This window comes from Muntiacus reevesi, chromosome 2, assembly GCF_963930625.1.
Source record: "Muntiacus reevesi chromosome 2, mMunRee1.1, whole genome shotgun sequence".
Lineage (NCBI taxonomy): Eukaryota > Metazoa > Chordata > Mammalia > Artiodactyla > Cervidae > Muntiacus > Muntiacus reevesi.
In genome coordinates this window covers 177,389,700-177,410,738 of record NC_089250.1, presented here as the reverse complement: position 1 = coordinate 177,410,738, position 21,039 = coordinate 177,389,700, and the positions used below count along the sequence as shown (strand labels likewise).

The window sequence follows — 21,039 nt, the reverse complement described above, 5'->3', positions numbered from 1 at the left end:
CGCTTCATAGGCTCTTTGCACGTGTTAGGTACCTCCTGTTGTTTTCTTTTCGTAAGCAGTAAGCACGCCGCCAGCCCCGAGGGCTTTGTCAGCCCAGAGACACCCAGCAGTTACTGGCGGATCTGATGCTCAGCTCATATACAGGTCTGTGTGGGCTGCAAGGCTGTGACGAAGTCGCCCGCCCCCCGCAAGGGCTGCTGCTGCTGCTGCTGCTCCTACGTCGCTTCAGTCGTGTCAGACTCTCTGCGACCCCATAGACGGCAGCCCACCAGGCTCCTCCGTCCCTGGGATTCTCCAGGCAAGAATACTGGAGTGGGTTGCCATTTCCTTCTCCAACGCACGCATGCATGCTTAGTCACTTCGTCGTGTCCGACTCTATGCGACCCTATGGACAACAGCCCACCAGGCTCCTCTGTCCACAGGATTCTCTAGGCAAGAATACTGGAATGGGTTGCCATTTCCTTCTCCACCCCGCAAGGGCAGGGGTTAGGAGTTCCGCGTTAGTACCCTCCCTGGTTCAGAGCCTGAAGCCATTTGGCCGCTTGGTGCTGCTGGGGAGTGGGGAGTAGCCTGATCTGCCTGCCTTCCTTTCTCCGAGCTGGTCGTAGGTTCTGACCACTTCTCGGCCCCTCCGTTCCCCTCCACCCCGGTCCGAGCCCCCTTCATCACGTACCTGATCGGGTCTCCCCACTGCTTTCCCCAACTCTGCCCTGTTTGCCCTCCTCCTCTTCGGTGCATTGCCCTTACAGCAGCTGGAGTGACCTTGATGAACTGTCAGACCAGGCCCATCAGCTTAGAATTTTGCTAGCCTACACTTTGTGCATCCAACCAGTCCATCCTAAAGGAAATCCGTCCTGCATATTAATTGGAAGGACTGATGCTGAAGCTGAAACTCCAGTACTCTGGCCACCTGATGCAAAGAACTGACTCATTGGAAAAGACCCTGATGCTGGCTGGGGAAGATTGAAGGCGGGAGAAGGGGAAGATTGAAGGCGGGAGAAGGGGACGACAGAGGATGAGATGGTTGGATGCCATCACGGAGTCGATGGACATGAGTTTGAGTAAGCTCCCGGAGTTGGTGATGGACTGGGAGGCCTGGCGTGCTGCAGTCCATGGGGTTGCAAAGAGTCGATACGACTGAGTGACTGAACACTTTGTGCATAAAATGGACTCCAACCTCTTGCAGAGTCTTTTCCCTGGGAGTCACACATTGCAGGTTTGCAAATGCATGGTTGTCTCCCTGAGTTAGGGTTACTTTCTCCCTTCCTCACTCACCTTGCCTGCTGCGTTTCCCACCCCCTGAAATATACCAAGCTTATTCTCGCCCCTGGGTTTTTACCATCTGTTTCCTCTGCCAGGGGCTGCTCCTCCTTCAGGCATTTCCCTGTCACTATTTCACTCCATTTGGGCCTCAACTCTAACATGGCCTCTAGAGCTTTTCCTGAAAATGAAGTCAAGTAGATAGTGTATGCCTGAAGACTCACTTTTTAAGTGCCCAATGCCAAACTAGGTCAGAAATCTGCAGTATTATGTTCTAGTAGTATAAAAAAATGACAATCCTTGTCATTGTTTGAAAGGACTAGTGCTATATTACAGGTTTCCCAGATGGCTGTTGTAAAGAATCTGCCTGCCAATGCAGGTGAGGTGGGTTCAATTCCTGAATTGGGACGATCCTTTGAAGAAGGGAATAGCTACCCACTCCAGTATTCTTGCCTGGGAAATCCCACGGACAGAGGACCCTGGCACGCTACAGTTCATGAAGTCGCAGAGTCTGACATGTCTGAGCACGAACTCGATGACAGTCTTGCAGTAGAAGTGCTATATTATGCTGCAAGTTACCTTTAGGTTGAAAGGATAAAAGAGGGAACTGTTTCAGAACTGGAGGAGACCCTACCCCCACCTCAGCACCTGCACAAGACTCTTAAGACCACAAACTTCAAAAACTAACCCAGATCAGGTTAGGGGGGTGTGGGGGGCCGGCACAGTGATTACTGAGCAAAGTGCACGGTCCTTGGAATCTACCTTTGGCCACTAGAGGGCGAAGCACATAGCAGAAAGACACACACCGAGCCCCAATTCAGTCAGCCTTCACTCAGACTGGTGGTTTTGCAAAGTACTTGGGAGTCAGGGTCTGAAGATAATGCAGGCTGACAAGGGCAAAACCACCAATGCGATCAAATGCATCAGGGGAACTCCTGCTGAACTGGTTCCAGCCAGCTTTCAAGGAAGCTGTCCCAAGCTGAGCACAAAGGGAGGGGAGAGGGTCCCTGAGGTCCCCAGCACTTAATGTGCACCAGTCTCTGGGCTATGAGCTTCAGGACAGGGCTCCTCAACACCTCACGTAAATCCTACGGTGGAGTCTCCGCTGGTAACAGAGCGGCAGCACGCTCACATTAATTCCAAGGTCAGGGCTAGACTGTGAGGGGCCAAGACTCTACACATCTGACCCCAAAGCCTGTGCTTTTCCTAGTGTTCCCACAGATCACTAATGATTTCTGTTGAAACCGAATTTTGCTCAACCATTCCAGCTAACCGTCTGACTTACTGGTATCTTTGGGCTGATCTTCCCTAGCAAGGCTTTCTACCTGCAACTTTTTCTTTACCCGTTTCTCTCTTTGACAGGCTGTAAGGAAGCAGGAAACCTTGTTTTTTTGGCTGCACTGAACAGCTTGCAAGATCTTGGTTCCCCGAGCAGGGATTGAACCTGGGCTACTGCAGTGAGAATTCCCTGGGAAACCTTCAAACCCCATGACCGGACTAGACAGTGTTGGATTGGTGTCTGTAAGCAGCCAACACCCAGCATCTTTTCAGAGTTACTTAGTGAGCAAATATGTTAATTTTGCTTTATCGTTCTTTATGTTTAAAGAAAAAACACAAATTCACACAAATAAAACAGCTCCATAAAAAGTATGAATTACCTGATAACCTTTATTCAGGAAGTGAGAGTAATTCAGAAACAGTGCTTCGTGAGGTGCATCAGACAATGCCTTTGTTCCTAGCATGCGCGAAGACGCCGCCCTGGTCCCGCATGCCCCCCAAGGTACCTGTGAAGATGTCACCCTGGGGGACCACAAGACAGCAGCAGCATCTCAGCCAGCTTTACTTTTCCTCGGGCAGATGGCTGATGGAGGCGTCGACACTTCATGCTTCCTCAAGTCCCAGATCCTTGCTCTACGCTTTGTGCTCAGTGAAGAATGATCCCAGCTTGATTTACATGCACAAAAACAGGAGATTCCCCCACCCCCAGTGTGGGAACGCTGGGGTCTGCTCCACTTAGGCCAGGATTTCCCACCCTTCCTCCTTGCCATTAGAATCTTCCAAGAAGGATGAAAACAGAAACTAAACTAGAATGCCCGAAAGAAACTCTGATACACAAAAGCAAAGACATGAGGTGGGGGTGGGGGGGGGGTGAGAGCGATAAGGACAGGAGGTTAAACTATGCAGTTACACTGCCTGTTTAGAAAGATGCTTGGAGACACTCTAGATAAAAGTAAAATCCATCCAGTTCCCTTCCTTCACAAGATATTTTACTGCAGTAAACAAGACCACTACATCCTTTTTGTTGTAAGCCCTGTTAGTATTCAACACTTTAACATTTATGGTGCATCACAAAAAAACCCAAAATCATGTTTTTGCATAAGTAAAAAAAAAAAAAAAAATGCAGCAAATCAGTACAATGGCAAAATCAGGAGGAAAACTGCAATTTTTCAAAAAAAAAAAAAAAAAGAGGTTTTAGATTAAGGGAAGAACAAATGTTTTCGGCCCTATATAGAGCTTCTGTTGCCAATTGAAAAACAAAGAATAAAACCCATCCCGACATGGGATGTTCCAAAACCCTAATTCAGGAAAAAAAGACAATTTATGCTAGGTTTAATAAAATGTTTATTTAGGATGGTAACAAGATAAATCATGCAAGAGCTCAGTAAAAACAAAAGAAAACAAAACAAAAAGAGTAAGAGAAATCGCAATTGGTGCTGCCAATTAAAAAAAAAAGTAAATCATTCTGCTACCCAAAAGGGATATGAAAAACCACTTGAATCTGAGAACAGACATGGTTGTAGTAATCTTCTGGAATTGTAAATTAAAGTGATAGGTAACTACTTGTGTTCCATTCCTCAGAGGAGTCCTAAGTCCAAACTAATCACAAATGTCTCTCGCGCGTCACACTCAGATGGCGAGCAGCCCAGAGCCATCCCCCCGCCCCCAGTGAGCTTTCCGACACCCTTGGAACAGTTTCAAACTGACACTTCTTAGTAGGGGAGGCGGGCAGGCACCTTTGGTGACTCTTAAACGAGACTCCATCTACATTCAGAATCTTCAAATTTTGGTAATGAAACCCTTCAGACTTGCAAGTCATCCTTACCAGCCTCGTGTAGTGTTTGATGTCCAGGGAAGGAGTTCCACATCAGTGGGAAGCAATTTGAACGGGTGTACCAAACTGGACATAGTGTCTCAGATTTCAAACAAAGATAACTCATCTTTTGGCAAAAAAACAAATAAATATAGTGGAATGCAAGTTTGATAGATGGAGGAATATATAATCTACTGACTGTCAAGGAGTACAATTTCATTGCAGACACAAAGAATCAACAATTTCAAAGAATTAAAAAAAACCCAAAACAGTTTGCACTTGTTCCTCACAAAATCTTCACTTTGGAACTACCCCCAATTGAAGCTACACACTGACTTTATTAATACAGCATTAAGTTTCTTTGTGTAAAAAAATCTTTGTACATAGTAATAAAAAAAGATAAGGCAAGATGCATTAAACAGAAACCTTCTGGTTCTTTCCCACTGGGTTCTCACAGAGCCACTGATGACTATCTGCAACAGAAGAGCTGAGTTTCCAATTTTCCGTATCAAGCATCTTGAGCCTTTGCTGTGGTAAGAATTCTGTCCGAGCACCCTGAGGACAGATGCTGGTGGTGGTCTTTGGCACTTACGCAGGCAGACTGAGCTTCTTTCCCTTGAGAACTGCAAGTTTAAAGACAGGGAGTTTCACAAAAGGTTACTCATCCTGACAAGCTTCAGTTTCCTCCTTCCCATTCCTAGCAGTCTGTCATACAAGACACCACAGAGTAAGGTCCAAGGAAATGAACTTCTGACACGCACCAGGCATTTGATTTGGGTGTCAATAAAGTCCTCTGAAGTAAGACAATGTCATATACACAGACTGGAATCTTCTTAATGTACCTGGATGCCATAGCAACTGAATTTAAAAATACTAGTTCCATTGAAATTGTCTTTTAATTCATGGCAGCTTTTTGTCATCGTGACTTAATCCCCTAATTACATATATTGACATATAACAGTTATGAAAATTTTGGATGTTAAAAAAAGAGTTAAGATACATATGCCCTTGTATCTAGCAATTCCACCATTAGAAATTTTACTGTATAGCCAGGATTCTTACTGGCTATACAGTAAGCTATTCTTTACTGTATAGCCAGGATTCCCTAGCTGGGAGGCGGGAGAAGGGGGTGACAGAGGATGAGATGGTTGGATGGCATCACAGACTCAATGGACATGAGTTTGAGTAAACTCTGGGAGTTGGTGATGGACAGGGAAGCCTGGCGTGCTGCAGTCCATGAGGTTGCAAAGAGTCAGACACGACTGAGTGACTAAAGTGAGCTGAGGATTCTTAGCCTGGGATCTGTGATTGGGTTTCAGGGCCCCTGAACTCCCTAAAACTATAAGCGCACGTTTATGTGAATACATGTAACTGTGCATTTTTCTCTGAGCAAGGACCATGGCTTTCATCAGATTTTTGTCCAGTTCACATGTACTCTATTCATACAAAAGCAAATATATATATATATATATATACACACACACACAAGGACACTGAGTTAAACACTGGATTTTTAAGCCCAAACACCCATGAATAGGGGGCTGAATAAGTCAACTATGATAATAAACATAACAAAAGACTCCGCTGCTATTAAAAATCATGCAGATGTCCAGGAAAAAGAACAAATTATAGGACAGCATGTTGACTTTAAATCATGTATCATTAAACCATTTACGTTTACTGAAACATTGACAATGATTATTTTGGAGTGGTAGGATTCTGGGTGATTGTTTTTAGAATTATTAATTCTGACAGGTTTTACAATGAAAATGTGTCATTGTAGAAAAACTAAAATTATAGCAAAAAAAGAAAAAAAAAAAAAGACTGAAAATCCTGACCAAGAATTCTACCTGATGGTCATTAAGAGGTGGTCTGAAGCCAGTTCGCCTTCTGAGCAAGTGTCAGAGCATAAGCACAATGGCCAGGGGAGACCTGGAAGAGGGAGGCGGGCAGGACACAGCCTGACGCACCTTTCGTGATGTACAAGTAGAAGAAGTCGCAGTACAGGATGGTCTGGACAACGCCGGCCACCACAGCGATGAGGTCAAAGAAGCCCTCGAAGTAGAAGCGCCAGATCCAGTTGACGAGGTACAAGGCGCGGTAGAGGCCCAGGAAGAACAGGTAGTGGGTGGTGATGGTCTCCGCCTCCCCGGTCTTGCTGATCATGAAGAGCTGCGGCAGGATGGCCACCGACTCCAGGTAGATGGAGAAGGTCCACAAGATCTGAGAGAGAAACGGCAGCCCCATCAACGCCCGGTGCCTGCCGTCAGCTCACAGCAAACACTGCTGCTTCACCGTGAAGCAACATAAAGGGAGCAGAGTCTGGGCATCAGAGCCCAGGACAGAGCAGCTCTGCAATTTAATAAACCACAGAAACTTAAGCCACATATAAAGGCACAGATCCCCCAGGACAAGCGAGGTTCCCGGGCACCTCCAGCTCCTTGGACCTCCCTCCCCGATCTCGCCAGCACTGCACTCTTCCCTGGGCAACTTCCTGACTCTTCAAACACGATGCTTCTCCACCAGCAGCTTCTCCCGCTCTGGATCTGGGGCCCTGAACCAACCCTGCTTCCTCCCAGGGCTGACAGGACTAAGGACTGGGTCCTTCCACTCCCTCACTGCTGTTTCTCCTTTCCAGGTGATATAAATCATTTCACCATTTTTCTTACTCTTCAGGGTTTTTTTTGGCATGGTTAAATCAAAGGGCTAAGAAGTCAGAGTCATAATTACGCAAGCCCTCTCCTGCACCCAGCACTTCATTCATGCCTAGGGAGGAAGGGCCTAGGAGTTGTTCCTGGAGTGTTTTAAAACTCAGGCTCCCCCACCACCAGGAGACAACCACTGCCAGTGAGGCCACCAACTCAGCTCCGGGACGCTTGCGGCTGGACGGAGCACTTGGGAGCAGGCCACCCCCCTCCACGTGGCGGCGCTGGGCAGCGTGCAGGCTGCGCTTCCTCAGGACAAGGGGTGCAGCAGCTTGGTATCACAGAGGCCACGCGTATGTTCCAGAGGACAGTCGGCAGACATTCAAGGGGTGTCTGACCTGGGTGCTTAATTCTTGCCTATGATTTACTGACATCCAACTACGTTTGTTTGCCGACCCACTCCCCACCCACGCCCCCAAATCACAAGACAGAACCCCAGTAACTGCAAACAGGTCTATTTCCTTAGGGAACCAAGCATGACTACCTAAGTAAGCTCTTAACTAACCTCAAGAGGAGAGAAATCATGATTGACTAGAAATGAGAGGCCGCCCACAGGGACCACCAGAAACTCCACTCGGAAAGTATCATGATTTCCATCGTAGGTTGCCTTAAATTTCATGTAGATCAGGTACACTGTGGCATAGGAGCAGGCAATGTAGATGAGCTAAAAAGATAAAAAAAAAAAAAAAGATGCTGGGTCATCAATATTACAATTGCTCCAATTCCCTTGGTTTTCTACATCAGCCACATATATATACATCAAATTTAAATATAGTAAAATCCACTTTTGGGGGGGGCATAGAGTTTCACACGTCATAAAACCACCACCATAATCAAGACACAGATCAGTCCTAACACCCACACCCCGCCCAGTTCCCTCCTGCTGCCCTGCAGAGTCACGCCTTTCTCCAGGCCTAAGCCCTGGCAAGTGCCGACGTGTGCTCAGTCCCTGCACTTCTGGCCTCTTCTGGAATCCCATCCCATAAACGGAGCTGTGACAGTATGTCACCTTTCAGACCAGTTCTTCTCAGTCAACATAACCACCTGAGATCCAGCTGTGCTGTCCTGCGCATTAAGAACTGGTCCTCTTGTGTCTTTACGAAGAGGCAGCCACAGAGGTTGATCCACCCACCAGTCAGAGGACAGGTGGGTTGTTTACAGCTTGTGGGGTGGGGGATGGAGGTGCTGTGAGCATCTGTGCACAGGCTTTTGTGTGAACATAAGCCTTCATTTCTCCTGGGTAAAGACCTAGGAGCAGGACTGCTGGATCAGATGTTACGTGTAAGTTTAACTTTATAAGAGACTGCCAAGAGACGTATTTTTTTTTAAGAAATGTATTTTTAATCTCTTTGTAAATTATTAGATAGTTGCCTTAGAAAAGAAAGTGAATGGCAAGTTCAGTAGAGTTCAAAATGAAGGCACTTCCTTACAGCATGAAGATATATCTGAGCTAGCACTTTTCAAAAGATAATATAGACAAGGAACTCATGTTACACTGTGCAATGACAGTTTTTACTTCTGTTATTTTAACACTGAACATTCAAATTTTTGCTATGAAATTTTGTCTGGTAACAACAAAAGCAAAACCAAAAGTAAGTGATAATTGTACAATGCATAGCTATTCAAGGGCTTACAATTAAGTATATGGTGTTTCACATTCAAAAGGAAAAACACTATATACTCATCTGAACCCAAGAAAAAGTCTGACATTCTGAGATTACACCAATTTTCAGACTGCAGAATTTTAGGGTCAAGAACCTATAAACACAGGCAGCTGGGATATCAGCCACATGAGCTGGTCCTACTTCGCGCTAGCCAAGTCGACTTGCAAAATTTCATTCAGAAAACACTGGGGTCAATCGACGTAAGAGGAAAATGAGAGCAATCATCAAGTCCTCATATACTTCAAAACAAAGACCTGAACTGTCCCAGGCATCTTGAAGCTATATTTGCAAATAGTCAACAAAGTATCAAAACTGTCCACTATACCCATAATACTGAAGAAGCAGCACATATATACCCCTTCTCAATGCAAAATCAAGGAAGATCAACACCTTATACTGTTAGAGGCGTTCTCTCCACACAAAAACACATGTATATATGCTAGTGAATAAACACATAATCTATATGTATACACAAAACACACACATCTATGGGCAGAGTCTCCCCCGCCCCGCCCCCAGAAGAACATCCAGTGGAAGCACAAGTTGGCCGGGGGTCGCTCCCCAGTCCCCCACCCACAACCAGCCCCGATGCGTCCACGAAGGTTTAGCAGCCACTGAACAAAGGAGCTCTTTTTCTTCTCTCGCCCATGCTTGCCATTTAAAGTAAGAAGCCATGAGCACATAAAACCCGGTTCTCATGCCCCTGATTTTCAGGATTATGTTTGGAAGCAACAATTAAGCAAGTAAGGATTCCTGAAAGCCGGGCATCCTGAGAGGGAGGGGAGGGGATTCCTGCTCACACAGCTCTGACAGCTACAGTTTTAACTTGGCTGGACAATAAGCAAGGACATGCCATTTCTAAGGAAGCAAATTCTTGATGAGTTCCCATCACTTAGTAACAAAGAATGGAATGACTCTAGGTAACTCGAATGTGCTTCTTAGTGAAAGCCATGGGCTTGAATATTGCTTTGTCTACTCTGAACTGTGCTTATAAAAATGCTTTTGAACACAAAGCATTGCAGGAGTTGCTTTAAATGCCATACCAATGACTTTAGCTTAAATACTACTTCCCGAGGCGCCCATAAGCACAGTGCCCAGCACACACCTGCCCGCTGAGCCTGTGAAGAAGGAATGAGTGGAATCTGACATCCCGCGCGTATCCTGAGCGGCCCGGGCTTGCAATCACGGCAGCAACTGCAAACTAGTCATCTATCCAGGGCTGCTGTGAGCGTCTGCTCCCCTGCCAGAACCAAGGGTGCTGCCTGCCGTCTGCCAGCCCTCAGCGTGCCCCAGGGGTGCTCACCACGTGCAAGTTCAATGCCTGCAGAGCGTACCCCGACTGCCTGGAGCGTGGCATGCGTGCTACCCGCGGCACACAAGAGTGTATGCAATTATGCTGCATTTTGAGAGCCATACATTTGTCTTCCTGGGAGTTAGGAAAACTGTGACACCGAAGGTGGCATGGATACTAGCACTTAGGACGAGTTAAAAGGCTTATTAACCCATAAGTATTAAACCATATTAAGTAAGCTACGGTGCAGATGTTGCTTAAGCATGGCCAAGGCAACAGGCAGACGCACGCCCAGGCCCCGCAGAGAGGCGCGGGAAGGCGGGGCAGCCGGGAGCCCGCCTGCCCTTCCCTGTCCTGAACCAACCTGCTGGCCTTTCCCAGGGACCCTGTAATTTCCCACTGCTTGAAAACGTAACAGTCACTCCTCTTTCTTCGAGGGTTTTCCAGAGCTTCAGAAGCTTATCACAGCTGAGGAACTTAAGACCAAGAAATCTCTAAGTGCAAAGAGCTTTAATTAAATAGATACTGCTTTGATCAGGAAAGAAAATGCTTAATGATAACTATTCCGAGCTTTACATACTAGGTGGTCTCAAAAGGCTTACGTCAACAACAGCATATCTAGACATTCTTCTTGAAGATGCTTAATTAAGTGCAGAGGTGACATAAGTTAAACAGTTTCCACAGGTCTGTGAATTATGGACAAAACACTCCATTGTGTGCCACACCATACCTTCATAGACGTATTATATAATGAAATAAATGAAGTAAAAAGATCCAGGTAACGAGTTGTGAAGACCAGTGCAAACAGAAGCTGGCTTTTCCCAGAAATACCTGAAGAAACAAAAGGAAAGTGTTAGAAATACACCAAGAGCTCTGTGATTCTTGAAGTCAATACCACGAAGGGACTGCAGGAATGTGGGACACCAGGCACCAAGCCAAGGGCTGGGATGACTCTAACGCATGAGAGCAGTTTCAGTCTTCCTTTCCCTCAACATCCTTGAACAGACAAGGCAACGAGGAACCAAGTGGGGGCCTTGCATCAAGGAAAAGTCTGAGGAGTAATCCCCCTGGCTTGGCCTCTTATAGTGACTGCTTTTGGGAGGGAGCATTACTTGGACGAAATAAAAACTTTAAACTTTTACTGTTTTAACATCTTGAAACTCTTTCTCCCTCCAGTCACCACCACCTCCCGAGCCCTGTCGGGGCACAGGGATGCTCAGCTGGGACGATGAGACGGTCCCCTGCCATCTGGATTTGGCCAAATAGTTGTGACAACAGACGTGCACCGTGGGTTTCAGTTGCTGGAGAAAGAGTGATTTTTTGAGGAAAGTGAATCTCACTAGGTGTCAGGACCCACCCACCCTCACCTACATTGTAAACTTCACATCATTAGACAGTTAGGCAAGTTTGTGTTTAGTGGAAATGTCACTGCACCCAAATCATTAGCAATATTCTTCCAGAAGGTGGAAATCACATTGTTTTATTAAATGATTTACAAACAACCCTACTGTCCAAAGCAATTTTATAGCTTGTTGAAGCAAAAAGTCTAGCTCTGAGAACGTTATTTTTGTGGAGGAATAATTGCAGTTCCAGCCTATTCACAAAATACTTTAAGAGAAACTGAAGGAACAGCTGCCTCTATCCCTCTGGATCCATCAGTAGTGACCAATTTCAAGCACCAAAGGTGCAGATACAGATACAGAGAATAAGCTTGCCCCTTTTAGTCTTTTCCCCAGTGGTAGGGAAGTTTCTTTTCTTCTTATCACAGATCAAAGTTCCAAAGGAGAATCAGTGAGACTGCTGTTGACACAGAGAACACACGAGAGAAGACAAGCTGGGGAAAAGGACAGGGAGCACGCAGTTCACGTCTGATGATTGTGGAAGCCTCGTGAGAGAAATTTCCAGTTTATTTTCTATGTGGTTCTTTCCCATATTTTAAATTAAAAAATGACAGAATACATATAGGCGAGTTTTGTTGTAAAGGGTTTATTCTCCTGAAACTTTGGAAGCCAGGTAAACTGAAATTTGTCCTTGTTTTCAGAATTCCTATACTAAAAATCAGGGACTGGCATATTGCTTTCACCACCCCCCTTTGCAACCCAATTCCCATCAAAGTCATCCTTGAAGACACCCTCCCTCGGCGCTGCTTATTCATCCAGCAAGTACAGAAGACCCACTTCACCAGGCTGCTGCCCCGCTCCTGCGGCAGCACTTACAAAGCGCCCTGTGGTCATCTGGTCGCCCGTCCCCCTCCCCTCCAGAGCCCCAGCACACAGGGAGATCTCCACTTTGTATTCTCCGTGCTGAGCACGGGGTGTGACACACAGCAGGGCCCAGAAAATACCTGCTGAATGAATGCACAAATGGAAAAAAGAAACGGTAATTCAATTTATTTTCATGCCATGGGGGTAAACTCATTTTGTGGTTATTTTGAGGTAAGACTTCCAAAGAGCTTTCAGGTTATACTGCGTCTCTGACTGTAAACAGGTGCGTGCTCTGCCCTAATTTACTGCCCGCCAGAGGGTGGGCCAGAGGAGACGGGGCCAGGCGGCGCGTGGCCTGCAGCTTGTCCTGTGGTGCAGAACCGGGGCAGGAGCCGCCGTGGGGAGCCCTGGGCACTGTGTGCCCACACAGCTGTGCCTGATTCTTCCCAGCCTGGATCCCGAGGAGCAGGCAGCAGCTTTTCCCTTTAACACAGAAAACCTGTCTGTCTCCTATGGAAGGTGGGGATACCAGCTGAAGACAGAGCAGGCGGGGCAGGAATCTCCTTCCGGGGACACTCACTATGAAGCGGGAGGCGCTCCCACAGTCAGGTTCCAGGTTGAGACTGAAGGACACGAAGGCCAGGGTAACAAGCTCTGCAGACCACTCACTCTCGGCGGTTCTGTAACAAATGTACCGCACCTCCACACCAGGGAGCACCTCCACACCAGGGAGCACAACTCGTAAAGCGGAAACCAATCATCACACCCACCACCATTCCCATCTTCTCCCGCTGGGCCAAGTGAAGGTTAACGAACGCCTCCAACTAAGCATTCCAGGGTTCACGTCCTTAAATTCAGCTGCAGGTTAAAAGCTGCATTTCTCATATTCGCACTGGTTTAGAGAACAAAACCCTCAACCAGACGCACAAGCCTTCCGTGAACTGTTTTTTCCTGCCAACACTGGATGCACCCAAGTGCCACAGGTCAGAGCAATGGGAACACCCGCAGGGCAGCGCTCACCCGGCGCCCCGGGCACCGTGCGCCGATCCAGTCTCCAAGGACCCAGACGCTCTCCTAACGGCCTGGAGCCCCGGGGCCAGCAGCTGGCTCACAGCGCAGCCCCCGTGAGCAGGGGAAGAGGCTGGGAAGCCAGGGGTTTAGGTTCAAGGTCAGCTCCGAATGCATCCAGTCAGACAGGCTCGTTACATACTCAGCCCCCCAAACCTTACTTTCTGCACCTGCCAAACGGAACAAATTATGGACTTGTTCTGCCATGCTTATGGATGCTTAGTGACAGCTCTTACTACGTACTGCTTTTCCTGTTTTCAGTGAAATCCATGCTATTTTATTAAAAGTACCAACTGGGGCAACGTACATGGAATAAAAAGCAAAAGGACTTTGTAAACACCCCTCCCACCTCCACTTTAAATGCGATGCTCCAGGCTTTTTTAAAGCCCCTGTCTCATATGTGTATTTGTATGTGTACTCACACCTTTGCACCTTAAATTGGGCCACACTGTCTCTTTGTTTAAAACTTGCTTTCTCAACTTAGTATTTCAGACGTATCTTCTCCTGTTAATACTTCTACCTTATTCTTTTTAATGGTTGCATAGTGTTCTGCAGTGTCAATGTACCAACATTGTGTGACTCCTCCGCACAAGTGGACATTTGGGTTGTGTACAATTTTTGTTCTTGTAAATGCTCCATGAATATCTTTGTACCTATAAATAGAGTTCTGTATATATTTAGATACAACAAACATCTTTATATCTATATATTTAGCTTGTTCACCTACATGATAATTTCTGTAGTTCAAATTCCCTAGAAATGTTGGGATAAAATATATGAACACTTTAACTTTTGAAACATTGTCAAATTTCTCCTACATAGGCTGTGCCAATTTACATATTCACAACACCAGATGAAAATACACTTTACTTCACATCCCTGCTTACATCAAGATGTTGTAAACCTCTGACTTTTTCCCACCTAGTGACAAACGATGGCATGCACTGCTCTTTTAACACCTAAGCTTCTAACTACTAGTGGCAGGGCATTCTTTCACTTTTAACTGCCCTTCTGTTATTCTTCTATAAGCTGCCATCTTTGCTCATTTACCTATCAGGGTGTTTTTTTTTTTTTAATTTGGAGGATTAATTAATTAATTTAAAATTAGTTTAAAATGAAAAATTAATTTTATGGTGGTTATTAACCTTTTGCCACTTAGATATATTGCAGATTATTTCTCTCAGTTTATTGTCCTTTGATTGTGATGATGTTCTGAATTAGGAAGGTAATTAGGGGAAACGAATCATCCTGTCTCCTCTCCTCTGCCTGGTCCTATCCAGGACCAGGTATGGTATGAACATACATTCGGGTCTCTTCTACATCCATCAGCGAAGTTGCATACTTTCCTCACGGAGGTCTTATACCCTCCTTGCTGTGAAATCAGGGGAGCCTTCCCCAGGGTCTTTCTTGCCACTTCACATCCATAGGGTTTACTACCTATGTGGTTTGATATCCTGTATTTTTATTTTATTTTTTTCAGTTCTACCACTTTATTGCTACCAACCCATCTCCCTCCACCCTTGTGCCCACATGCTCAGTCATGTAATCCCATGGACTGCAGCCCGCCAGACTCCTCTGTCCATGAACTTTTCCAGGCAAGAATACTGGAGTGGGTTGCCATTTCCTTCTCCCTGTATTTTTATTTTTTATATATATATCTTATTTCAACTCAATCGCAGCTTTCTTGAGAACAGAAACTCTGACAGTGGCAAGCTGCTGCTCAGAACTGTGTCCCCAGTGCCTTGAGGTCATGGAGGGGGTGGTCAGTAAGTAAGAGCCATGATTACTCAGGAGCCTGGCACTCCAAAGAGCAGAGGTGACAGCTGCTACAAGGAGGGAGCCGGGAACGGGAGGCAAAAGCTCCCTGGAGTATTCAAAGACAATAAAAGGAGAGGTGTTTTCCTTGGGCTTCAGAAATATAAACTGTCACAACGAGGACATACTCTACAGCACAGGAAACTATACTCAATATTTTGTAGTAAACTATAAGGGAAAGATTCTGAAAAAGAATACACACACACGTATCTGAACCACTCTGCTGTACACTTGAAACTAACCCAACACTGTAAATAAATCAACCACACTTCCAATAAACAACAAAGAGAGGAACCTCCCCCAATCTGGAGAAGCCACTACAAAATAAACAAATAAATCAAACAAAATGCCAGTCCACTGCATACTACTTAAGACAATTTAAGAGAAAATATATTAAAACCTAAAACTTCAGCACATTTAAGAGCCAAGAAAATGGCTGCTTTTTGTAAATCAGATACATTCACTCCAAATAAACTATCTCCTAATAAAACTCAAAATATAAAGGCCACACACACACACACACACACACACACACACACACACACACTCTGTACAATTACAAGAAATGTAGGGACACTGTACATTGCTGTCAAGTTTAGGATGAAAAACCTGCAACTTACAAGACAACAGCTAACAACAACCTAAGTAACAGGCGGAGGAGAGAAGGGAAGGACCAGGGAGGAAGGCTGGGAGCCTTGAGCTCGGAAGAAGCCACCAGTAGCTTAAGCCCACTAGACACTGTACTAATAACTATCAGCCCACAGGAAAAGGCAGACAGGAAGCTCCTCACCTACAAACCAAGGTGTGTTCCCCCAACACTCCCCAGGTCCATGTTTAGGACACTAAAGTGATAACCTGAGCACACTGTGGATCCAGCTGCACTCAAGAGTCCAGGAAGATGAGGAACTCACATTTCATTCATCCCTCCATCATGACAATGCAGACACCGGAGAATGCCATTTCTAACGAAACCAATATCAACTCCCCAGCCTCCACTTTAAAAGGTCCTTTACGGCTGTTGTTCTGGAATTAGACGGTCAAGAAAGCAGAATCTTCCTCACCAAACTGTCTTATCTTTTACCCTAACGGGAAAAAGTCTCGTGGTTCTACAGTTGCACCTATATTCCAAATAAAGGCCAAAATCCTAAAATGAATCCCAATACCAGTATTTTCAAAGTGAGAAACACAACCTGAATGTACCTCTCTCCTATTCTAGTTATTTGAGAAACTCATACCAAATTCTTACCCTTTCAAAAGTCCCTAACAACTTTAAATTAGGATGGAAAAACAAGGCAGTTAGTCAAATTCAGAATTTAATTCTGAATAAATGATCTTGGTGATTTTGATTTTTATAAGGCTAGAAAATCTCATATGTAAGAACTAAAATGATCCTAAGTCTGACAACGAGGCTAGTTTAGTAACTATTGGAATACCAAGCAAACATACACAAATTTAACTCACCCATTTATCTTCCTTGCTTTTTTGGCTTAAGTATTTTATATTTTCCTAAATACTCCTAAATTTCCCAAATGAAAATAGTGAATGTCAAAAAACAGCAAACCCTTTCACTCTCTCTTATTACTCAGTGCTTCCTCAAAAATTCCATATTCAGCATTGCACTAACTTCCCCCCAGTATCTTAGTTTAGATCCATGTTTAGGAGATAGCGTGCTTCAATATTTAATGCCTTGACAGAGAATGGGATTCCAAGGAACATATAAAAGATTAAGAGACTCATACAAAGACTTTGGAGCAAAAATAAAGATTAACAGTAACATTTCTGGTGAGGGGGTGGGCAAAATGGGTAAAGGTAGTCAATAGGCACAAACTTCCAGTTAGAAGATAAATAAACTTTGGGGATGTAACATACAATGGGGACTATAGCTAACAAGACTGCATTGCATAGTTACTAGAAGAGTATATCTTAAAAGCTTTCATCACAAGAGAAAAAAAAAGTCTCTATGTGTGGTGATGGATGTTAACTAAACTTACTGTGGTAATCATCTCCCAATACATATATCAAATCTGTATGTTGTACACCTAAAACGAATACAATGTTGTATGTCGATTATATCTTGATAAAGCAGGGATTAAAAATAACATTTCCTAGGGACTTCCCTGGAAAGTGCAGTCTTCCCAGTGGTCAGGACTTCACGGAACAATGCAAGGGGCACAGGTCTGAACCCTGGTCAGGGAGCTAGGATCCCTCATGCCTCAGGGAAAAAACCAAGACAGAAACAGAAGCAATATTGTAACAAATTCAATAAAGACTTTAAAAATGGTCCACATAAAAAAAAAAAAACTCTTAAAAATAAAATAACATTTTCTGAGTACAGCAAGAAATGACCTAAACTACTGACCTGGCATCAAATGCCTAAACCAAAACTACACAGACCAGATGGACATTTATGCAAATCTTTCACTGTGAGTTACCCCTTGCCTGTGCGCCAATCCTGGCCCCAACAGTAATCTCACCTCCCTGTGCCTCAGTTACCTCCTCCGCAGAATGGGGGCAAGGGTACTCCCTTCATAAGGTTATTTCAAGGACTATGTGAAAGTGTTAGTCACTCAGTGATGTCTGAGTGACTGTTTGCGACCCCTTGGACTGCAGCCCACCAGGCTCCCCTGTCCATGGAACTCTCCAGGCAAGAATACTGGAGAGGGTTGCCACTCCCTTCTTCAGGGGATATTCTCAACCCAGGGACCAGACCCAGGTCTCCCACATTGCAGGCAGATTCTTTACAGTCTGAGCCACCAAGGACTATTGGTATAAGCCATATAAGGCATTTACCTCACTATCTAACACACAGCAAGCACTTAAATATCGGCTCTCACAATCACTGAGATTACTTCACAGTCATTGGCTGAAATTACTTCGCTGTCATTGGAAATGGTACAACTGAACCTCTTGGAACTATGTATAAATTGAGATCATCTCCAAGCCAAACACACTGGTTTCAGTACGTGGACTTTGTAACATCCATTTTGACTGCTCAAAGGTCTTTTTTGGTTCTTCTTACTTCCTGGATCTCAGCTGTGTTCCAGGGAGACAGGTGAGGCCTAAAGACTACAGCCAAAGAGGAGGTGGTATTACTTTAGAGGCGAAAATAGGGAGAAATCAATCAGGTACGTGGAATTCTCTGCCACCGGGGTCATTTGGGACTCCACCTTTTACTGTCTCTGCAAAAATTAAGTTCTTTAATTCTCCAAACGTTTATTACATTGAAGACATAGCATCAAATATATGTGTAAGGAAGACTCTGTACTTAAGAAATCATTTAAAAATTCGCCGTTCTTAAGCTCTTAGGGCTAACGAAACGCAAAACCCTGCAAGGACTAGCTGAGAAAGATGGGTCTCACTGCCTCCCAGCAGCGTGTGCATGAAACGTGTACTCGCGAGGAGCCGCCAACTCACTGGTGACGTGGAGTGAGGAATTACAGGAGACCACAGGAGACCTCAGCGGTAACCGGCGGCGCGACGCAGGTCTAAGAAAACCCGTTATTAGATAGAGGCGCTCAGAGGAGTTTTGACAAACTAGATCGTCCCTCAAAGCAGCATTAACCGCCCCAAGAAATTCGCTTAGAGATCTCCCCACAGGCCCCTCCCGCGGCAGGCGCGATCCGGGACCCGAGAGCTGCGTTGAAGCCCACGGGACTCTAAAGGACAGGCCTGCCCGGGCACCTTCACGGAAAGGCCAGTCCTCCGAGGGGCAGGGTGGGGAGCGGGGTGACCTCTCCCCGCGTCCGCCCCACCTCCCGGGCTGGGTCGGCTGCCACGTCAGGCCCAGCGCCGCGGTCCTGCCCATCCTCCTCCTGCGCGTCCCATTGATTCGCGGGTTCCCTGCACCTCCGGACTCCCCCGCCTCCTACCCAGGCGCGCGGAGAAGCGCCCACTGAAGCCGGGGGCGCAGGGGACCGGCCTGCTGGAGCCCCCGCCCCGCAGCCAAACTTTTCAGATCCAATAAGGCCCCGCGCGGTCCACTTGGCGCCTCCCCGACCCCCGACGGCTCAAGTTCGCAGCCGACCAAGTGTAGAGCCGGGCCCAGGGCCCCGACACGGCGCCCCGGCCCCAGCTCCTACCCCTACGGGCTGCAGGCTCCCACCGGGGGCCGGCCGCCCGCCAGTTCCGCCGAGGGGGGTGTGTCGGGCCGGCGCAAGCCCGTGGGCCCTGGAGCGGCCGTGGTCGCCCCGTCCTCCCAGGGACCCGGCCCCGCGCCCGAGCCTCTCCCGGGCCTCGCCCGCCGCTCACCGGCGCAGGAGCGCGTCTTCCAGATCTTCAGCAGCAGGATGACGATGGCCGCCAGGTGGGACAGGTCCCCGGTCAGCCGGAAGATGTTCATGGTGGCGGCGGCGGTCTGCGCGGCGGCCCCAGGTTCGGCGGCTCAGGCAGCGGCGGCGGCGGCGGCCCCTGAGAGGAAGCGGCGAAGATGGCGAGAGCGGGCGCGACGTGGCCAGGGACGTGGCCGAACTGCCGGCGCGCGCGCAGAGCAGCTTGGGAGAGCGGGCGACCTCCAGGCCCCGCCCCGGCCCCGCCCCTTAAAGGGGACGCGCCGAGTGCAGGCCGGGCGATAGCGCGGCTGCGGGGCTCCTTCCGTGGCACCCTGACTCCTTGCCAACTTCCCCCCGCCGGTTTTCCGGCTTCCCCAGGGGTGCCAGCGATTTCCTTTAACTTTTGAAATAACACTCCTCTGTGAGGGATTTCCCCCCTACACCACTGGTTTTAAGAGCTCTATCAGTTCAGTTCAGTTCAATTCACTCGCTCAATCGTGTCCGACTCTTTGTGACGCTATGAACCGCAGCACGCCAGGCCTCCCTGTCCATCACCAACTCCCGGAGTTTACTCAAACTCACGTCCATTGAGTCGGTGATGCCACCCAACCATCTCATCCTCTGTAGTCCCCTTCTCCCGCCTTCAATCTTTCCCAGCATCAGAGTCTTCTCCAGTCAGTTTTTCGCATCAGGTGGCCAAAGTATTGGAGCTTCAGCCTCAGCATCAGCCCTTCCGATGAACACCCAGGACTGATTTCCTTTAGGATTGACTGGTTGGATCTCCTTGCAGTTCAAGGGACTCTCAAGAGTCTTCTCCAACACCACAGTTCAAAAGCATCAATTTTTCGGCGCTCAGCTTTCTTCACAATCTAACTCTCACATCCATACATGACTACTGGAAAAACCATTGCGTTGACTAGATAGACCTTTGTTGACAAAGTAATGTCTCTGCTTTTTAATATGCTCTATGGGTTTACTGTATAAACATGTATAAGAGGGGGAAAATTGATGTGATTGCATCACTCAAGATAAGGTGTATATTGGGGATATTGGGAAGGGTGCGGTTTATGCAAGGATCTAAAGATTTTATTATTCTGAAGACTGAGAAAGTGTGCAAAATTAGGTTAGAAAATGAACATTTCTGTAGGATGTGAAAATCACAAGAAATTTCTAATGGGATGAAGCTGATAAACAGGACACGGCTGCATAATTTACAGAGCCCAGCGCAAAATGAAAATATGGGTTCCTCAATTATTCAAAAGCAGGAAAAAAGTGCTATTAGAGGTACTAAAATGTAAAGCTTTTCCCTTTATCTTGCATTCTCTCTTGACTTGTTTCCTGTTTGCTATTTAACGTCGCTCTAAGTAAAGAAAAAAAGAAAATTTTAAATCACGGTCATGAATTTTACCGTTTGTCTTTATATTGTACTGTATCATTTTTGACGGCAAATATCAGCGCATGTAACACGGATGCACATCAGAGTGTGGGTCCAAGAAAACCCGTGATTAGCTTTGGTTTTGGACCTGGATCCCGCGCGGCAGACCTGGCATTGGAGGCCCCATTAGTGGGGGGAGCACAGACACCCCCTGGCAGAAAGTAGTGATCAAATTATGAAAACTCTCACTGGTGGTGGACTGGGAGGGGGTAACAGTGGGAGAGAAGATACCAGTGAG

At 46.6% G+C, this 21,039-nt stretch overlaps 1 protein-coding gene across 1 annotated transcript; it reads right to left on the bottom strand.

Annotated features, from left to right (window-relative positions):
* Positions 1-4,669: 4,669 nt before the first annotated feature.
* Positions 4,670-19,578, bottom strand: KDELR2 (KDEL endoplasmic reticulum protein retention receptor 2). The gene is made up of 5 exons (XM_065923759.1): positions 19,347-19,578; positions 10,742-10,842; positions 7,562-7,720; positions 6,322-6,574; positions 4,670-4,974 (listed from the first exon to the last, which is right to left on the bottom strand). The coding sequence occupies exons 1-5, from the start codon at positions 19,435-19,437 to the stop codon at positions 4,940-4,942; spliced, it is 639 nt and encodes a 212-aa protein (XP_065779831.1). The 5' UTR covers positions 19,438-19,578; the 3' UTR covers positions 4,670-4,939.
* Between the last annotated feature and the right edge of the window lie 1,461 nt (positions 19,579-21,039).

Excerpts from the sequence above, each read along its gene's own strand:
- KDELR2 (XM_065923759.1), bottom strand. The coding sequence starts at position 19,437 with ATGAACATCTTCCGGCTGACCGGGGACCTGTCCCACCTGGCGGCCATC. Across the intron at positions 6,575-7,561 it reads ATGATTTCTCTCCTCTTGAG|ATCTTGTGGACCTTCTCCAT; the intron begins GTTAGTTAAGAG and ends TTTCTCTCTCAG. Across the intron at positions 4,975-6,321 it reads CTACTTGTACATCACGAAAG|TTCTCAAGGGAAAGAAGCTC; the intron begins GTGCGTCAGGCT and ends TTAAACTTGCAG.